Below are 15,641 nucleotides of genomic sequence, written 5' to 3' on the forward strand. Positions count from 1 at the left end.
AGCAATCACTGATCGGGTTTCGATTCCCATTACTGTCTACAAGGAGTTTGCACGTTCTTCTTGACCATGTGGGTTTCCTCCTGGTGCTCTGGTTTCTTCCCACATTCCAAAGGCAAACAGCAGGCTTAGGGTACTTTGGACATGCCATGCTGGTGCTGAAAGCACGTTGGCACTTGCACGATGCCCTCAGTACAATCTTTGAACTGTGTTGGTTGCTGATGCAGAACATTGCATTTCACTGTGTTTTGATGCAAATGTCACAAATACAGCTACTCATTAATCTCTTGGAGGGACATTATGTTCCTGGATCTGGGGATTAAAAGTTCAGATTTAATGTTGTACTGGGGGAAGAAAGGGAAGTGTGGATAGTGCCAGAGAGTATACAACAGTGCCCACCCCCACTGACTTGCCTTACCTTGATTGTCTTTCGAGCAAGGTCGCTACTCCCAACAACAATCGTGCTGGGGCCTCCCATGCTGCAGAAGCTTTTGAGATGATGAGGCTCAGGGATGTGCACCTCAGACACTGTGAAGTCCTGAAGATACCAATAGACAGAAGAGTGGGTCTTTGGGTCAGCATCAGACCAAAACTTAAACTGAAAACCTGCTTTCAAGGCCAATGTCAAATACTTTTGCAGTACTGAAAGTGTTGCACTGTTGACGAGTCTTACCAGGCAAGATCCCTGTCAATCCTTCAAATGAGAGACATTTTGGAAAGCATCACCCAGCATCTCTGGGCAGGATACTTATCCTCAAAAATATCCATAAAACTTAAGAAATACTGAAACACTCAGGTTGGGCAATGTTTAGCAGGGGAAAAAAAAATCATGAAGGGACTCTGCCTGAAATGTTGACTGTTTATTCCTCTTCATAGATTGTCTGACTTGCTGAGTTCCACTCCTGCTGTGGGTTACTCAGGCTTGAGAATTTCATAAATTAGTGTAGCAGAGAAGTAAGGGTAATGGGGAAATAAAGGGTTAAACATGGTGCCATGAATCTCAGTGTAGCTCCTTTGACTGTGTGGGTGAGTCATTAATGCTGTAAAGTCTGCGTGATGTTGTAAAATGGCCAATACCGATACCGGAGAAAGGAGCTCCCCACACATTCCCGCCCCCCACCCACCCAAGTGGTCACTTCATTGTCACATTGCTTTTTATGGAAGCAAACTGGCTGCCCACTTCCAAGATCCAGTTAAAGCTTTCCAACCAGGTCCAAAGAAGTTTGTAATCCTTTACACCCACGACTGTACTGCCACACACAGCTCCAATTTGCTGATCAAATTCACGGATGAAGTGACTTTGATCGGCCTTATTTCTAGCGGTGATGAGACAGCCTGCAGAGGAGAGGTTGACACCCCGACACAATGGTGTCAGGATAACAACCTCTCCCACAATGACCAAAAATCAAAAGAGCTGATTGTGGATTACAGGAGGAACAGAGACAGGCTCGCCCTGATCAACATCAATGGGATTGCAGTTTAAAGAGTGAGTAGTTTCAAGTTCCTCAGAATACACATCACTGATGATCTCACCCACAGTGTAAACAGCGGCTTTGTGGTATAAAAAATTCCACCTCAGGCTACTGAGAAAGTTTGGCATAGGCCCCCAAATCCTCAAGGCCTTCTACAGGGGCACCATTGAAAATATACTGACCGGTGTATCACCGCCTGGTACAAGGGACACCCTTGATCGATGGGCGCTGTAGAGAGTAGTACGGACAGCCCAGCACATCTGTGGATATGAACTTTGTGCCATTGAGGTCATTTATAGCAGCAGGTGCAGAAAGAAGGCCTGGAAGATCATCAGGGACACCAGTCACTGGCCTGCTGCGTTCACCAGCAACTTTTGTGTGTGTTGCTTGAAATTCCAGCATCTGCAGATTTCCTTGTGTTTGCATAAACCGTTTCAGCTGCTTCTGTCTGGCAAACAGTACTGTAGCATTGAAGCCAAGACCAACAGGCTACGGGACAGCTTCTTTCTACAAGCTATTAGACTTAAATTCACAGGTCTGTACACTGCGATGGAGTCATAAAGCAAAGATTTTTTACTCCCTCACGTTGTGGGATGGATGTAAGATTTAAATAAATTCTTGAAGTGAAATACACAAGATCTCTCAGGTCACACAGATCAGTCCATTAGGTGATAAATCATTGCAAACAATCTTCAAATAGATTACTGATACCATTTCTTTTCCCAAATATAATAAAACCTCAGAACCAAAAGGCTGGCAATTTCCAAGTCAGGAGGGAGAAGGACTTAGAAGAGAATGTGCAGATGTTTAGGGAGATGTACAACTTCAATACCTGCTTTTCCAGGTGGAAAACTTACATAATGCATCATGACGCCCAATTCCAAACTGGGACTGTGGGTTACAGCGGCTTCCATCAAGCCCAGCATCGTTGACCATTCCCACCTATCTGCTAAGTGGTAAGTCACCTTAATCCAATGCAATCTGTCTGAAACTAGCCCGGAGTAACTTTTTTTTTCCCTCTAGATTAGATGCATCTTGGAAAAAAAAATTCAAGCTGCATTTAGTCAACAGTGGACTTATATCCAGCCAGGTCAAATGCACCCAAGAGGAAGCTATATATCAAGTAACACACAAAAGTGCTGGAGGAACTCAGCAGGTCAGGCAGCAACTTCGGAGAGGAATAAACAGCCAATGTTTTGGGCTGAAACCCCTCATCAGTACTGAAAGGGAGGGAGGAAGGAGGAATAAGGCAGGAGGTGGGGTCTGAAGGGGAGTAAAGCTGGCAGGTGATAGGTCATACTAGGTGAAGGGATAAGTGGGTGGATGAGGGAAGAGGAGGAAGTGAGAAGCTGGGAGTTGATAGATATGAAAGGTAAAGGGCTGAAGGAGGAATCTGACAGGATAATGGGAGAAAGGGGAGGAGCTCCAGGGGAGGTGATAGGCAGGTGAGGAGAAGGGGTAAGAGGCGAGCCAGAGAGGGTAATGGAAAAGAGGTGGGGAGAGGGCAAGAATGAAATTAGTGGAAGTTGGAGAAATCGATGTGCACGTCATCAGTTTGGAGGCTGCTCAGACAGATTGAGGTGTTACTGTCCCAAGATCATCCCTTTGCCTGTTTTCCCCTCACGTGTCCCAAAGTTCTCATTTAAGATTTTGCTACTTTGTGCTACTCCAATTCTATATTTGTTTAGGGAAGGGCTTCATGGTCAGCACATGGTATCCTTCCCTCTCAGCATTATCTATTCTGGCACTCGTCCATCCTCTCCACCTCTTGACCCAGACATTGTGGTGTGAAATTATGCCCCTTGCCTCACCTTAAAAGCCTCTGCAACAAATCTCGCTCCTTTATGATTAGTCCATTTTGAGATCCCAACAAAGAATTCACGTCCTGAAACAGAAATTTGGTGGGGGGGGAGGGGGGGATAAAAAATGTCAACTTGATTAGATATTAAAGTCACTAAGACTTAACAGCCTTAACTAGCAAAGTGAACACAAAGTAAGAGTAGTCTACTCAGTCCCTCAAGCCTCACTTACTATTCAACACAATGATGGCTGATCTGCCCCAAGCCTCAACTCTTCTATTCCAGTTCCATAACCTTCAATTCCATCATTCCGTTCCCTGGTCAGACCCCACTTGGAGTACTGTGCTCATTTCTGGTCGCCTCACTACAGGAAAGATGTGGAAACCATAGAAAGGGTGCACAGGAGATTTACAAGGATGTTGCCTGGATTGGGGAGCATGCCTTATGAGAATAGGTTGAGTGAACTCGGCCTTTTCTCCTTGGAGCGACGAAGGATGAGAGGTGACCTGGTAGAGGTGTACAAGATAATGAGAGGCATTGATTGTGTGGATAGTCAGAGGCTTTTCCCCAGGGCCGAAATGGCTAACATGAGAGGGCACAGTTTTAAGGTGCTTGGAAGTAGGTACAGAGGAGATGTCAGGGGGATGTATTTTACGGAAAGAGTAGTGAGTGCGTGGAATGGGCTGCCGGCAGCGGTGGAAGCAAAAAAGGTGGGGTCTTTTCAGAGAATCCTGGATAGGTACATGGAGCTTAAAAAAATAGAGGGCTATGGGTAAGCCTAGGTAGTTCTAAGGACATGTTCAGAGCTTTGTGGGCTGAAGGGCCTGTATTGTGCTGCAGGTTTTCTATGTTTCTATCATCTCTCAAATTTATCCAACAGCTATTGGAATAACACGTGATTCTATCTCCATTAGCTCAGAGGTTGGAGAATTCCTGAGATTCACCACCACTCTAAGTTTCAATGCACCTCATTTATGAATGATCGTGCCTTAATTGTGCAACTAAAAGATTCTCCCTCAAGTGCAGGTGTTCCCAACCATGGATCCACAGACCCTCTTGGTTAATGATAAAGGTCATGGCATAAAAAAGTTTTGGAACCCCTGCTCTAATGGAAACATCTCAAAGTTTACCCTGTCAGGTCTACTAGGGACCTTGAGGACATGAGATGGCAGATGTTGGAATTTGGAGCAAAGAAAGATACTGAAAGATACGTAAATGTGTAGCTATAAAATTCTACCTCGTGTAGAAACATCTCAAAGTGTACGGTAGTATCCTCCAAGAATCTAAAGGACACAAGGTGGCAGGTACAGGGATCTGGAGCATAGAAAGACACTGGAGGAAGGCGACAGGTCAGGCAGCATCTCTGGAGAGAAATCGACAGTCAACATTTCAGCTCAAGTCAGATGAAGGTATCATCGTGAAACATCAGCTCTTCATTTATCTCCAGGACATCTGTCTGATCTGCTGAGTACCACCAGAGGCTTGGGTTTTGAACCATTGACCTTGCACTTTTTCATTAAAAACTTTCTTTTTTAAAACAGAATAAACAAAACACAGCGCTTCAGCCCTACAATGTCAGTACCAAACATGATGCCAATTTTAAATGCAACTACACATTGTTTATCTCTCAACTCCATTGACACAAGATGCTGGACAGCTTGACCAATACATAAACTGCTGGAGGAACTTGGGTCAGGCAGTACCTATGGAGGGGAATTAACAGTTGACATTTCCCCTCCATAGAGGCTGCCTGACCTATTAAGTTCCTCTAGCATCGCGTCCTTCAATTCCATGCTTGCTATTGTGTCTAAAGGCCTTCTGTACAGTGCAATAGCACAGGTTTCCACCATTTCTGCACTGTCCCAGATGCATCATTATGTGCTAGGTCAAATGATGTAGGTGATCATGGTTCATCCATGACCATGATTGTCCTTGGCAAATTTTTCTACAGGAGTGGTTTACCGTTGTCTTCTTCTGGGCAATGTCTTTACAAGATGGGCAACTCCTCAATAAGGAGTTAATAACTCCTCCTAAGGAGCTGGTGGTAGACTTGAGGAGAGCTAAGGTACTGGCGACCCCTGTTTCCATCCAGGGAGTCAGTGTGGACAAGGTGGAGGATTACAAGTGCCTGGGGATATGAGTTGACAATAAACTGGACTGGTCAAAGAACACGGAGGCTGTCTACAAGAAGGGTCAGAGCCGTCTCTATTTCCTGAGGAGACTGAGGTCCTTTAAACATCTGCCGGATAATGCTGAGGATGTTCTACAAGTCTGTGGTGGCCAGTGCTATCATGTTTGCTGTTGTGTGCTGGGGCAGCAGGTCGAGGGTAGCAGACACCAACAGAATCAACAAACTCATTCGTAAGGCCAGTGATGTTGTGGGGATGGAAATGGACTCCCTCACGGTGGTGTCTGAAAAGAGGATGCTGTCTAAGTTGCATGCCATCTTGGTCAATGTCTCCCATCCACTACATAATGGACTGGGTGTGCACAGGAGTACATTCAGCCAGAGACTCATTCCTCCGAGATGCAGCACAGAGCGTCATAGGAAGTCATTCCTGCCTGTGGCTATCAAACTTTACAACTCCTCCCTTGGAGAGTCAGACACCCTGAGCCAATAGGCTGGTCCTGGACTTATTTCATAATTTACTGGCATAATTTACATATTACTATTTAACTATTCATGGTTCTATTACTATTTATTATTTATGGTGCAACTGTAATGAAAATCAATTTCCCCCGGGATCAATAAAGTATGACTACTATGACTATACTCTTCAGAGATTGTCTGCCTGGCATCAGTGGTCACAGAAGCAGGAATTATGAACAGCTGGTGCATATCACATGACCATTTAGCACCTGCTTCCATGGCTTCACCTGATTCTAATTGGGTGGTGGTGGCGGGGGGGGGGGGGGGAGAGAGGAAGAGGAGGTGGGTGTTAAACAGGTGCTACACCTTGTCTAAGGGCGACCTGCAGGCTAGTAGAGAGAAGGAGCACCTTACACCTCTTTTAGTAGAGACGCATCTCCACCACAGATATATACCACTTTAAAAAAATCTTTGAAATCTCCTTTAAACTTCCCTCCTCACACATTATGCCATCTAGTAGAGCTAAAGACCAATTGTCTACTGGCTGCCTCCCAAATTTTATACACTTCTATATACAGATCCAGTTTCATTCACTGCTCGTGAAAGGACGAGCTTCACATCCCAGTGATGAAACTTCAATATGAAAAGTCATTTATATTTGGCATGCAATCCATGCTGGCCATTGGCCAGACTGTGGCCACTCCCACCAAATCCCATAAGGGAAAATAAGTTGGACAAGTACCCCAGGCAGACGGGGATAGAAAGTTCATATACTGTACAAACATGCCTGGAGATCTGGGATGTGAGCCACGTAGAGCGAAACTGGAGTATGGAGATTTTAGTCCAATGGCCCAGGTCTGCAGAGAGGTTGGCCCCAGTAGCGACCCCGCCCTATGAAAATAAATGCTCCCAAAGTGGGGGGGGGGGGGGGGAAAAAGAGAGAGGAGAGAGAGAAAAAGAGAACCTCATCTGCAACACCCGTCATCAATTCCCACCCAACTGGCAGGAGGGGTGGCCCAGCAATGAAAGCACAGAAAACCAAAGTCTGCACATACACAAAGGATATTAATTGCCGCAAAGCACAAAATTGGCTTCAGATAATCAGGGAAACAAAGCCAATTAAATGAGCCGGCACTTAACATTGCTGAGATGAAGCTCAGTGTCACCTCCCCAACCAGCAGAAAGTAGCTTCACCATGTCCAATTAGGATAAAACTCCTATAAATCACTACTATGTAGAAATCTGGTTCACCAGAACGGCTCATCTAGTGCATGCTGATCCGACCTTCCACTTTGAAATATCTGGCCGAACCACTCTGATATATCTATCCAAACTTAAAAAGTTCCAATTGAATCCACATCTGCTGGTTTCTCATTCCACTCTTGTACCACCCTCCAAGTTCCTCCTCAGACTCCCCTTGAATAGAACATAGAATAGTACAGAACAGTACAGGCCCTTCGGCCCACAATGTTGTGCCGACCCTCAAACCCTGCCTCCCATATAAGGCCCCACCTTAGATTCCTCCATATACCTGTCTAGTAGTCTCTTAAACTTCACTAGTGTATCTGCCTCCACCACTGACTCAGGCAGTGCATTCCACGCACCATCCACTCGGAGTAAAAAACCTTCCTCTAATATCCCTCTTGAACTTCCCACCCCTTACCTTAAAGCCATGTCCTCTTGTATTGAGCAGTGGTGCCCTGGGGAAGAGGCACTGGCTATCCACTCTATCTAATCCTCTTATTATCTTGTACACCTCTATCATGTCTCCTCTCATCCTCATTCTCTCCAAAGAGTAAAGCCCTAGCTCCCTTAATCTCTGATCATAATGCATACTTTCTAAACCAGGCAGCAATATTTCACCTTTCATTCTAAACCTATGACCTGGTTGTATTCTTGGCCATCCTGAGGGGAGGAGCCTGAAAGCATTCACCCTACCAGACCGCTCAGTTTTGTATAGTATCAGATCTCCCCTCACTTTAAGGTTTCAGAGAATAAAGTCCTAACATATTCAACCTTTTCTTATAATTCAGACCATTAAATCCTTCATTCTTTTAAGCATATTGATATCTTTCCTATAGGTACGTGACCAGAACTGCACACAGTACTCCAAACTAAACCTCAGCATCCTGTGCAATTTCAACATAACATCCCAATTCCATTACTCAATACCTTGCTTTATGAAGGCCAATGTGCCAAAAGCTCTTTATGACCCTATCTACCTCTGATTCCACTTTCAATGAATTATGGATCTGGATTCCCAGATCCCTTTGTTCTACCAGACTATGTTTCACCACATAAAGGGCAACTGGAATTGATATTGGTGAGGAAAAAAATTTGGCATTTTCATAGTAGGCCAAAGGGCCCAATTCTATGCTACGTGTCTATGCCAAACATCAATTGCATGTTTCCCTAATGCCATTGTTTATTTTCCCCACATTCCCTTAAGATTCTCATCTACTTTGGAGGGTCAATTTATAGCAGCCAATTAACCCAACCTGCATGCTTTTGGCTATAGGAAGCCAAGGAATCTGAGGTACTCACACCATCACTGGAAGAATTATGTAACTGTGTTCAGCCTACACAAGTGATCAAAGTCAAACCAGGTTAGACCACAAGACATAGGAGCAGAATTAGGCCATTTGGCTCATCAAATCTGCTCTGCCATTTGATCATAGGTAATTTATTGTTCCCTTAAACTCAGTCTCCTGCCTTCTCCCCAATACTTTTGACACCATTTCTAATTTCTCTTCAACCTCTGCTTTAAACACACCCAATGATTAGGCCTCCAAAGCTGTTAGTGGAAATGAATCCCACCAGCCACCACACCCACCCTACCCCGGTCCTAGGCTCTCCCACTATAGGAAGCATCCTCTCCGCATCCACTCTACCAAGTATCTCAATATTCAGTAAGTTTCAGGTGAGGTCTCCGTCCCAATTGTTCTAAACTCCAATGAATAGAGGCCCAGAGCCATCAAATGCTCCTCATACATCAACTGTTTCAGGGGGCGTATATTAGAGCAAGTGGGAAGTTAGAGGATTGGGAACCTTTTTTAAAAAAAAAAAAAAAAAACCAACAGAAAGCTACTAAAAAGTCATAAAGGAAAAGATGGACTACAGAGGTAAGCTAGCCAGTAATACTAAAGAGGTTATCAAAAGTTTCTTCAGATATATAAAAGAGGCGAGAGTGGATATTGGACTGCTGAAAAATGATGCTGGAGAGGTTGAAATGGGGGACAAGGAAATAGCAGGTGAACTTAAGTGTTTTGCATTAGCCTTCACTGTAGAAGACTAACAGTATGGTGGAAGTTCGGGATTGTCAGGGGGAAGAAGTGTGTGAAGGTGCTATTACAAGGGAGAAGGTTCTTGGGAAACTGAAAGGTCTGAAGGTAGATAAGTCACCTGGACCAGGTAGTGTACGCCCCAGGGTTCAGAAAGAGGTGGCTGAAGAGATTGTGGAGACATTAGTCATGATTTTTCAAGAATCAATTGATTCTGGCATGGCTCAGGAGAAATAGAAAATTGAAAATATCATTCCACTCTTCAAGGAGGGAGATAGACAGAAGAAATGAAATTTTAGGCCAGTCAGTCTGATCTCAGTGGTTGGGAAGATCTTGGAGTCTATTGTTAAGGATGTGGTCTCAGTGCACTTGGAGGCACATAAAAAAAATAGGACGTCATCAGCATGGTTTCCTTAAAGGAAAATCTTGCCTGACAAAGCTATTGGAATTCTTTGAAGAAATAACAAGCAGGATAAACAAAGGAGAGTCAGTGGATATTGTGTACTTGGATTCTGACAAGTTGCCGCACATGAGGCTGCACAATAAGAGCCCATGATATCACAGGAAAGATTCTCGCACGGATAGACCATTGGCTGATAAGCAGGAAGCAAAGAGTGGGAATAAAGGGAGTTTTTTTTCTGGTTGGCTATCAGTAACTAGTATTCTACAGTGTGTCTGTGTTGGGACTGCTTCTTTTCACATTATAGGTAATTGATTTGGATGGCAGAATTGATGGCTTTGTTGCAAAGTTTGCAGATGATATGAAGATAGGTGGAGGGGCCGGTAGTTCTGAGGAAGTAGAAAAGCTACATAAGGGCTTAGGCATATTAGCAGAATGGGCAAAGAAGTGGCAGATGGAATAGTGTCAGCAAGTGTATGGTCATGCACTTTGATAGAAGAAATAAAAGCATAGACTATTATCTAAATGGAAGAAAATTGAAAAAGATGAAAAAGGGTTCCTCATGCAGGATGCCCTAAAGGTTAACTTACAGATTGAGGAAGGCAAATGCATGGTTAGCATTCATTTCAGGAGGACTTGAATATAAAAGCAAGGATGTAATGTTGAGGCTTTATAAAGCACTGGTGAGGCCTCACTTGGAGTGTTGTGAGCAGTTTTGGTCCCTTATCTAAGAAAGGATGTGCTGACTGTTACATCCTTGGCTCTCAGGAAGTACAAAGGAGTCAGGACACAACAGGAATCACAAACAAAAGATATTTATTAAATTAAAGGTAAGGGGAAAACAGGAGGGGCAGAGAGGGCAATGGAAAGATAATTGTAGGTGGCCCAGGGAACTGCAACACAGGATAGGAGAGAAAACACAGGCCAGGAACTGTACCGCTCATAACACCGACAGGGCTCAGAGAAGGTTTACGAAGATAATTCCGGGATTGAAAGGATTGTCATATGAGGAGCATTTGATGGCTCTGGACCTCTAATCACATGGAATTCAGAAGAATGAAGGGTGACCTCATTGAAACCTATTGAATGTTGGAAGGCCTGAATGGAGTGCATGTTTCGTATGGTTGTGGGAGTTTAAGACCAGAGAGGACAGGCTCTGAATAGAGGTGTCCTTTTAGATGAGGATGAATTTTTTTAACTAGAGAATGGTGAATCAATGGAATTTGTTACCACAGGCAGCAGTGAAACCCAAGGCAAAGGTTGATAGATTCTCGATTAGTCAGGCAAGAAGGGATACAGGAAAAAGGTGGGATATTGGGGCAAAGAGGAAAAATGGATCAGTCATGATGAAATGGTGGAGAAGACTCAATGAGCCAAATGCCCCAACCCTGCTCCTATAGCTTATGGTCTTATGATAAGACAGGCTCCTGGCCTCACAATCTACCTTCTTACTTTGTTTATTTTACCTGTATTGCACATTTTTGGAAGTTATTGACCACTATTCTGCAGATGGTGGGGTGGAGATATGTATCTACCAAAGGAGGTGCAAGGCGATTCTTCCCTCCTCCAGCCTGCAGGTCACCCTTGGGCAAGGTGTGGCACCTTCTTTCTCTGCATGATCAGCATCATATGAAGCTATAGGAGCAGGTGGTGCATATCACAAGTCCCAGTCATACAACCACTGATGCCAGGCAGACAATCTCTGAAGAGTATTGATAATGGCTGGGGTCACTTATCTTCTAATAACACTGCCTAGAAGACAATGGCAAACCATTTCTGTACAAAAATTTTTGTACAATCATTGTCATGGAAAGACCTTGATTGCCTACATCATATGACATGGCACATTCTAGCTCAGTGCACTGTGTAATAATTTGACCTGTATAAGATACAAGATGTAGGAGCAGAATTAGGCCATTTGGCCCAACAGATCTACTCCGTTATTCAATCATGGCTGATCCTCTTTACCCCCTCCTCAGCCCCACTCCTTGGACTTCTACCTGTAATCGTTGATGCTGTGTCCAATCAAGAACCTATCAAGCCCCGTCTTAAATACACCCAATGACCTTGCATAAACAGTATGCAAGGTAAGCACTTCACTGTATCTTGGTGCATGTGACTGATATAAATCCATACAATTGCTCGCAATACTCCAAATGTGGTTTAGCCAATGCATTATAAAGCCTCAGCATTATATCCTATTTTTAAGATTATTTTAATACGGAGCTGAGATAGTGGCTCTACCTGCCAGCTGCCTAGTGAGGTATTTGCCCTTATAACATGGCTGTGGCATATTTGTACTGTGGAGTTCATGTTTAAAGATTGTACAAAGCACACAAATTTGTCTCCAGAATAGGAAGAGGAAAAACAAAGGGAAACTGTCAAAGTCTTTCATGGCAGGGAAAGGACTGAAATGTCTTACCTGTGAATAAGATGTCACTGCCATCAAGAGTTGCTTCCTCGTCAGTCACTTCCAGCACACGCAACTTCAACTCTTGCAGTATGGTCTTCACAGTGTCCACCTACAACAAAGACACCTGTCAGTGCTCTACTCACTGCAACATCACTAACCTCATCTTGTCACTCTTCTACGACGACAGGAATTCTGCAGATGCTGGAAATTCAAGCAACACACATCAAAGTTGCTGGTGAATGCAGCAGGCCAGGCAGCATCTATAGGAAGAGGTACAGTCGACGTTTCAGGCCGAGACCCTTCGTCAGGACTAACTGAAGGAAGAGTGAGTAAGGGATTTGAAAGTTGGAGGGGGAGGGGGAGATCCAAAATGATAGATGACAGGAGGGGGAGGGATGGAGCCAAGAGCTGGACAGGTGATTGGCAAAACGGATACGAGAGGATCATGGGACAGGAGGTCCAGGAAGAAAGATGGGGGTGGGGGGGGGGGGGAGGGGAGAGAGAAAACCCAGAGGATGGGCAAGGGGTATATTCAGAGGGACAGAGGGAGAAAAAGGAGAGTGAGAGAAAGAATGTGTGCATAAAAATAAATAACAGATGGGGTACAAGGGGGAGGTGGGCATTAGCGGAAGTTAGAGAAGTCGATGTTCATGCCATCAGGTTGGAGGCTACATAAGGTGTTGTTCCTCCAACCTGAGTGTGGCTTCATCTTTACAGTAGAGGAGGCCGTGGATAGACATGTCAGAATGGGAATGGGATGTGGAATTAAAATGTGTGGCCACTGGGAGATCCTGCTTTCTCTGGCGGACAGAGCGTAGGTGTTCAGCAAAGCGGTCTCCTTTGTTATTTATTTTTATACACACATTCTTTCTCTCACTCTCCTTTTTCTCCCTCTGTCACTCTGAATATACACCTTGCCCATCCTCTGGGTTCTTTCCCACCCCCCCCCCATCTTTCTTCCCAGACCTCCTGTCCCATAATCCTCTCGTATCCCTTTTGCCAATCACCTGTCCAGCTCTTGGCTCCATCCCTCCCCCTCCTGTCATCTCCTATCATTTTGGAGGGGGAGGGGGAGATCCAACTTTCAAATCTCTTACTCACTCTTCCTTCAGTTAGTCCTGGCGAAGGGTCTCGGCCTGAAACGTCAACTGTACCTCTTCCTAGAGATGCTGCCTGGCCTGATGCGTTCACCAGCAAATTTGATGTTGTTACTTTTCTATACTGCTTCAATGAAAACACATTGCCTGGATGCACCAGCGGCTCAGTATAGTTAAAGTGCTGCCAAGACTACGAAAAATTGCAGAGAGTGCTGAGGACACAGCTTAGTTCATTATGAAAACCAGCCTTGTCTACACTTGCTAGCTGCCTCAGGAAAGGATTCCGCATACAACACTACCCACCCTACACACTCTCTTCTACCCCCTTCCATTGGGCAAAAGATACAAAAAGCGTGAAAGCACAAAACCAGGCTCAGGTCCAGCTCCTGTCCTACTGGTACAAGACTCTTGAATGGATTTCCTGTACAACAAAAGCGAACGCTTGACCTAACAAATCTATCTCAACATGGTCCTTACACTTTATCTACTTGCGCTGCCTTCTGTAATAGTATTCTTCGTTCAAGGTTCAAAGTAAATTTATGTCAAAGTATCTGTCACTATACAACCCTGAAATTCGTTTCCTTGCAGGCACACTCAGAAAATCCAAAAAACACGGTAGAATTGATGAAAGACTACATCCAACAGGACAGACAAACTGCAAATACAAAAAGGAAAAACATGCAAGAGAGAGCACGAGATGAAGGGCCCTTGAAAGCGAGTCCATAGGTTGTGAGAACAGTTCAGTGATAGGGTAAGTGAAGTTACCTCCTCTGGTTAGAGCCTGATGGTTGAGGGCCAATAACTGTTACTGAACCTAGTGGTCCGAATCCTGAGACTTCTGTACCTTCTTCCTTATGGCAACAGTGAGAAGAGAGCGTGGCCAGGACGTTGAGGGTCCTTGATGATGGATGCTGCTTTCCTGTGACAGTGCTCCATGTAGATGTGCTCAGTGGTGGGAGGGCAGTATCCACTTTTCCTTTCAAGGGAATTGAGGTGGGATGCAGCCAATCAATGTACTCACCACACATCTGTAAGCTTGCCAAGTTTTAGATGTCATGCTGACTATTCACAAACTCCTTAAGGAAGTAGAGGCACTGCTATGCTTTCTTCATAATTGCACTTGTGTGCTGGGCCCAGGACAGGAACTCTGAAATATTAACACCGAGGAATTTAAAGTTGCTGACCCTCTCCACCTCTGAACTCCTGATGAAGACTGACTTGTGGACTTGCAGTTTCCTCCACCTGAAGTCAATTATCAGCTCCTTGCTTTGCTGACTTTGAGAGAGGTGGTTGTTGTGGCACCTCTGTCAGATTTTCAACCTCCCTCCTATATGCTGATTTGTTACCACTTCTGAATCAGCCAATGACAGTGGTGTCATCAGCAAACTTAAAAATGGCATATTAGAGACTAAGCACAGCTCCATAAAGTGGGTAGAGAGGGGTCTAAGCACAAAGCTTTGTGGTGCACCTGTGCTGATGGGGATGGAGGAGATGTTGTTGCCAATCCAAACAGACTCGGGTCTGCAAGTGAGGAAATAGAGGATCCAATTGCACAAGTATTGAACCCAAGGTCTTGAGGCTTATTGATTGGTTTTGAGTGGATACTGTATTGATTGCCAAGCTGTAGTTGATAAAGAGCATCCTGATTTATGCATCTTTGCTGTCCAGATGTTCCAGGATTGACCGAAGAGCCAATAAATTGGCATTTGCTGGGACCTGTTGTGCCAGAAGGCAAATTAGAGTGGATCCAAATCATTTCTCAGACAGGAGTAGACACATTTCATGAGCAACCTCTCAAAGCCCAGTAGATGTAGTTAGCATTACTGGATGATAGTGTTTGAGGCAGGCTCCCATACTCTTCAGAGGCACCAGTATAACTGAGGACTGTGGGCACATCAGACTATCAAAATAAGAGGTTAAGATTTTGGTGAACACACCAGCCAGTTGATCAGCACAGGTCTTCCCCGTACCAAATCTGGGCCGTACCCTCCAAATATCTGGGGGTTTTTTTGCACTACCTTACTTTCCATTTTTCTATTTATGATTTATAATTTAATATTTACTATCGATTTATAATCCAGGGAGCAGGAAGCGCAGAATCAAATATCACTGTGATGATTATACGTTCTAGTATCAATTGTTTGGCGACTATAAAGTACTCAGCCAGGTATCCCAACTGGGTCGAACACTTTCCATAAGATCACCCTCCTGAAAGATGCTCAGACTGAAATTAGAGTCATTGTGGAGGCTCCTGCATCCGTTCTGTTGTAGCACCCCAAGGTACTAATATTTTGAAATCTGAATGGATGACATGCAAAAGTTTTTCCTGTGTGACAATAATAATCCAATTTCTAATTGTAATCAGAACATTTGCAATAACATACAGATATGCCAAAAAACATGACTTACAAGATTAACTATCTCCTTGTTTACCTCAAAATCTACAAGACAAATTAACCCACTCCTTCTGATCCAGAGCACAGGAGTCTTCGTCATCCCCAAAGACTGCAAACAAGGTCACTTTAAAGGTCTGGCTGCTGGATGATCAGACTAGGGAGCCATCATTGAGGTATATTTATCAGCATTACAGAC

At 44.4% G+C, this 15,641-nt stretch overlaps 1 protein-coding gene across 3 annotated transcripts in view; it reads right to left on the reverse strand.

The window, feature by feature from the left end:
- The window catches only part of ddah2 (DDAH family member 2, ADMA-independent), a 71,372-nt gene that overhangs the window by 12,036 nt on the left and 43,695 nt on the right, over window positions 1-15,641 (reverse strand). For all 3 annotated transcript variants that reach the window (XM_072259233.1, XM_072259234.1, XM_072259232.1), the window contains 3 exons: window positions 11,962-12,061; window positions 3,281-3,354; window positions 416-535 (listed from right to left, as the gene is read on the reverse strand). In XM_072259233.1, the coding sequence (XP_072115334.1) occupies window positions 416-535; window positions 3,281-3,354; window positions 11,962-12,061 (294 nt within the window). The remainder of the gene's footprint in view (window positions 1-415; window positions 536-3,280; window positions 3,355-11,961; window positions 12,062-15,641) is intronic.

This window comes from Mobula birostris, chromosome 5, assembly GCF_030028105.1.
Source record: "Mobula birostris isolate sMobBir1 chromosome 5, sMobBir1.hap1, whole genome shotgun sequence".
In the NCBI taxonomy this organism is placed as follows: domain Eukaryota; kingdom Metazoa; phylum Chordata; class Chondrichthyes; order Myliobatiformes; family Myliobatidae; genus Mobula; species Mobula birostris.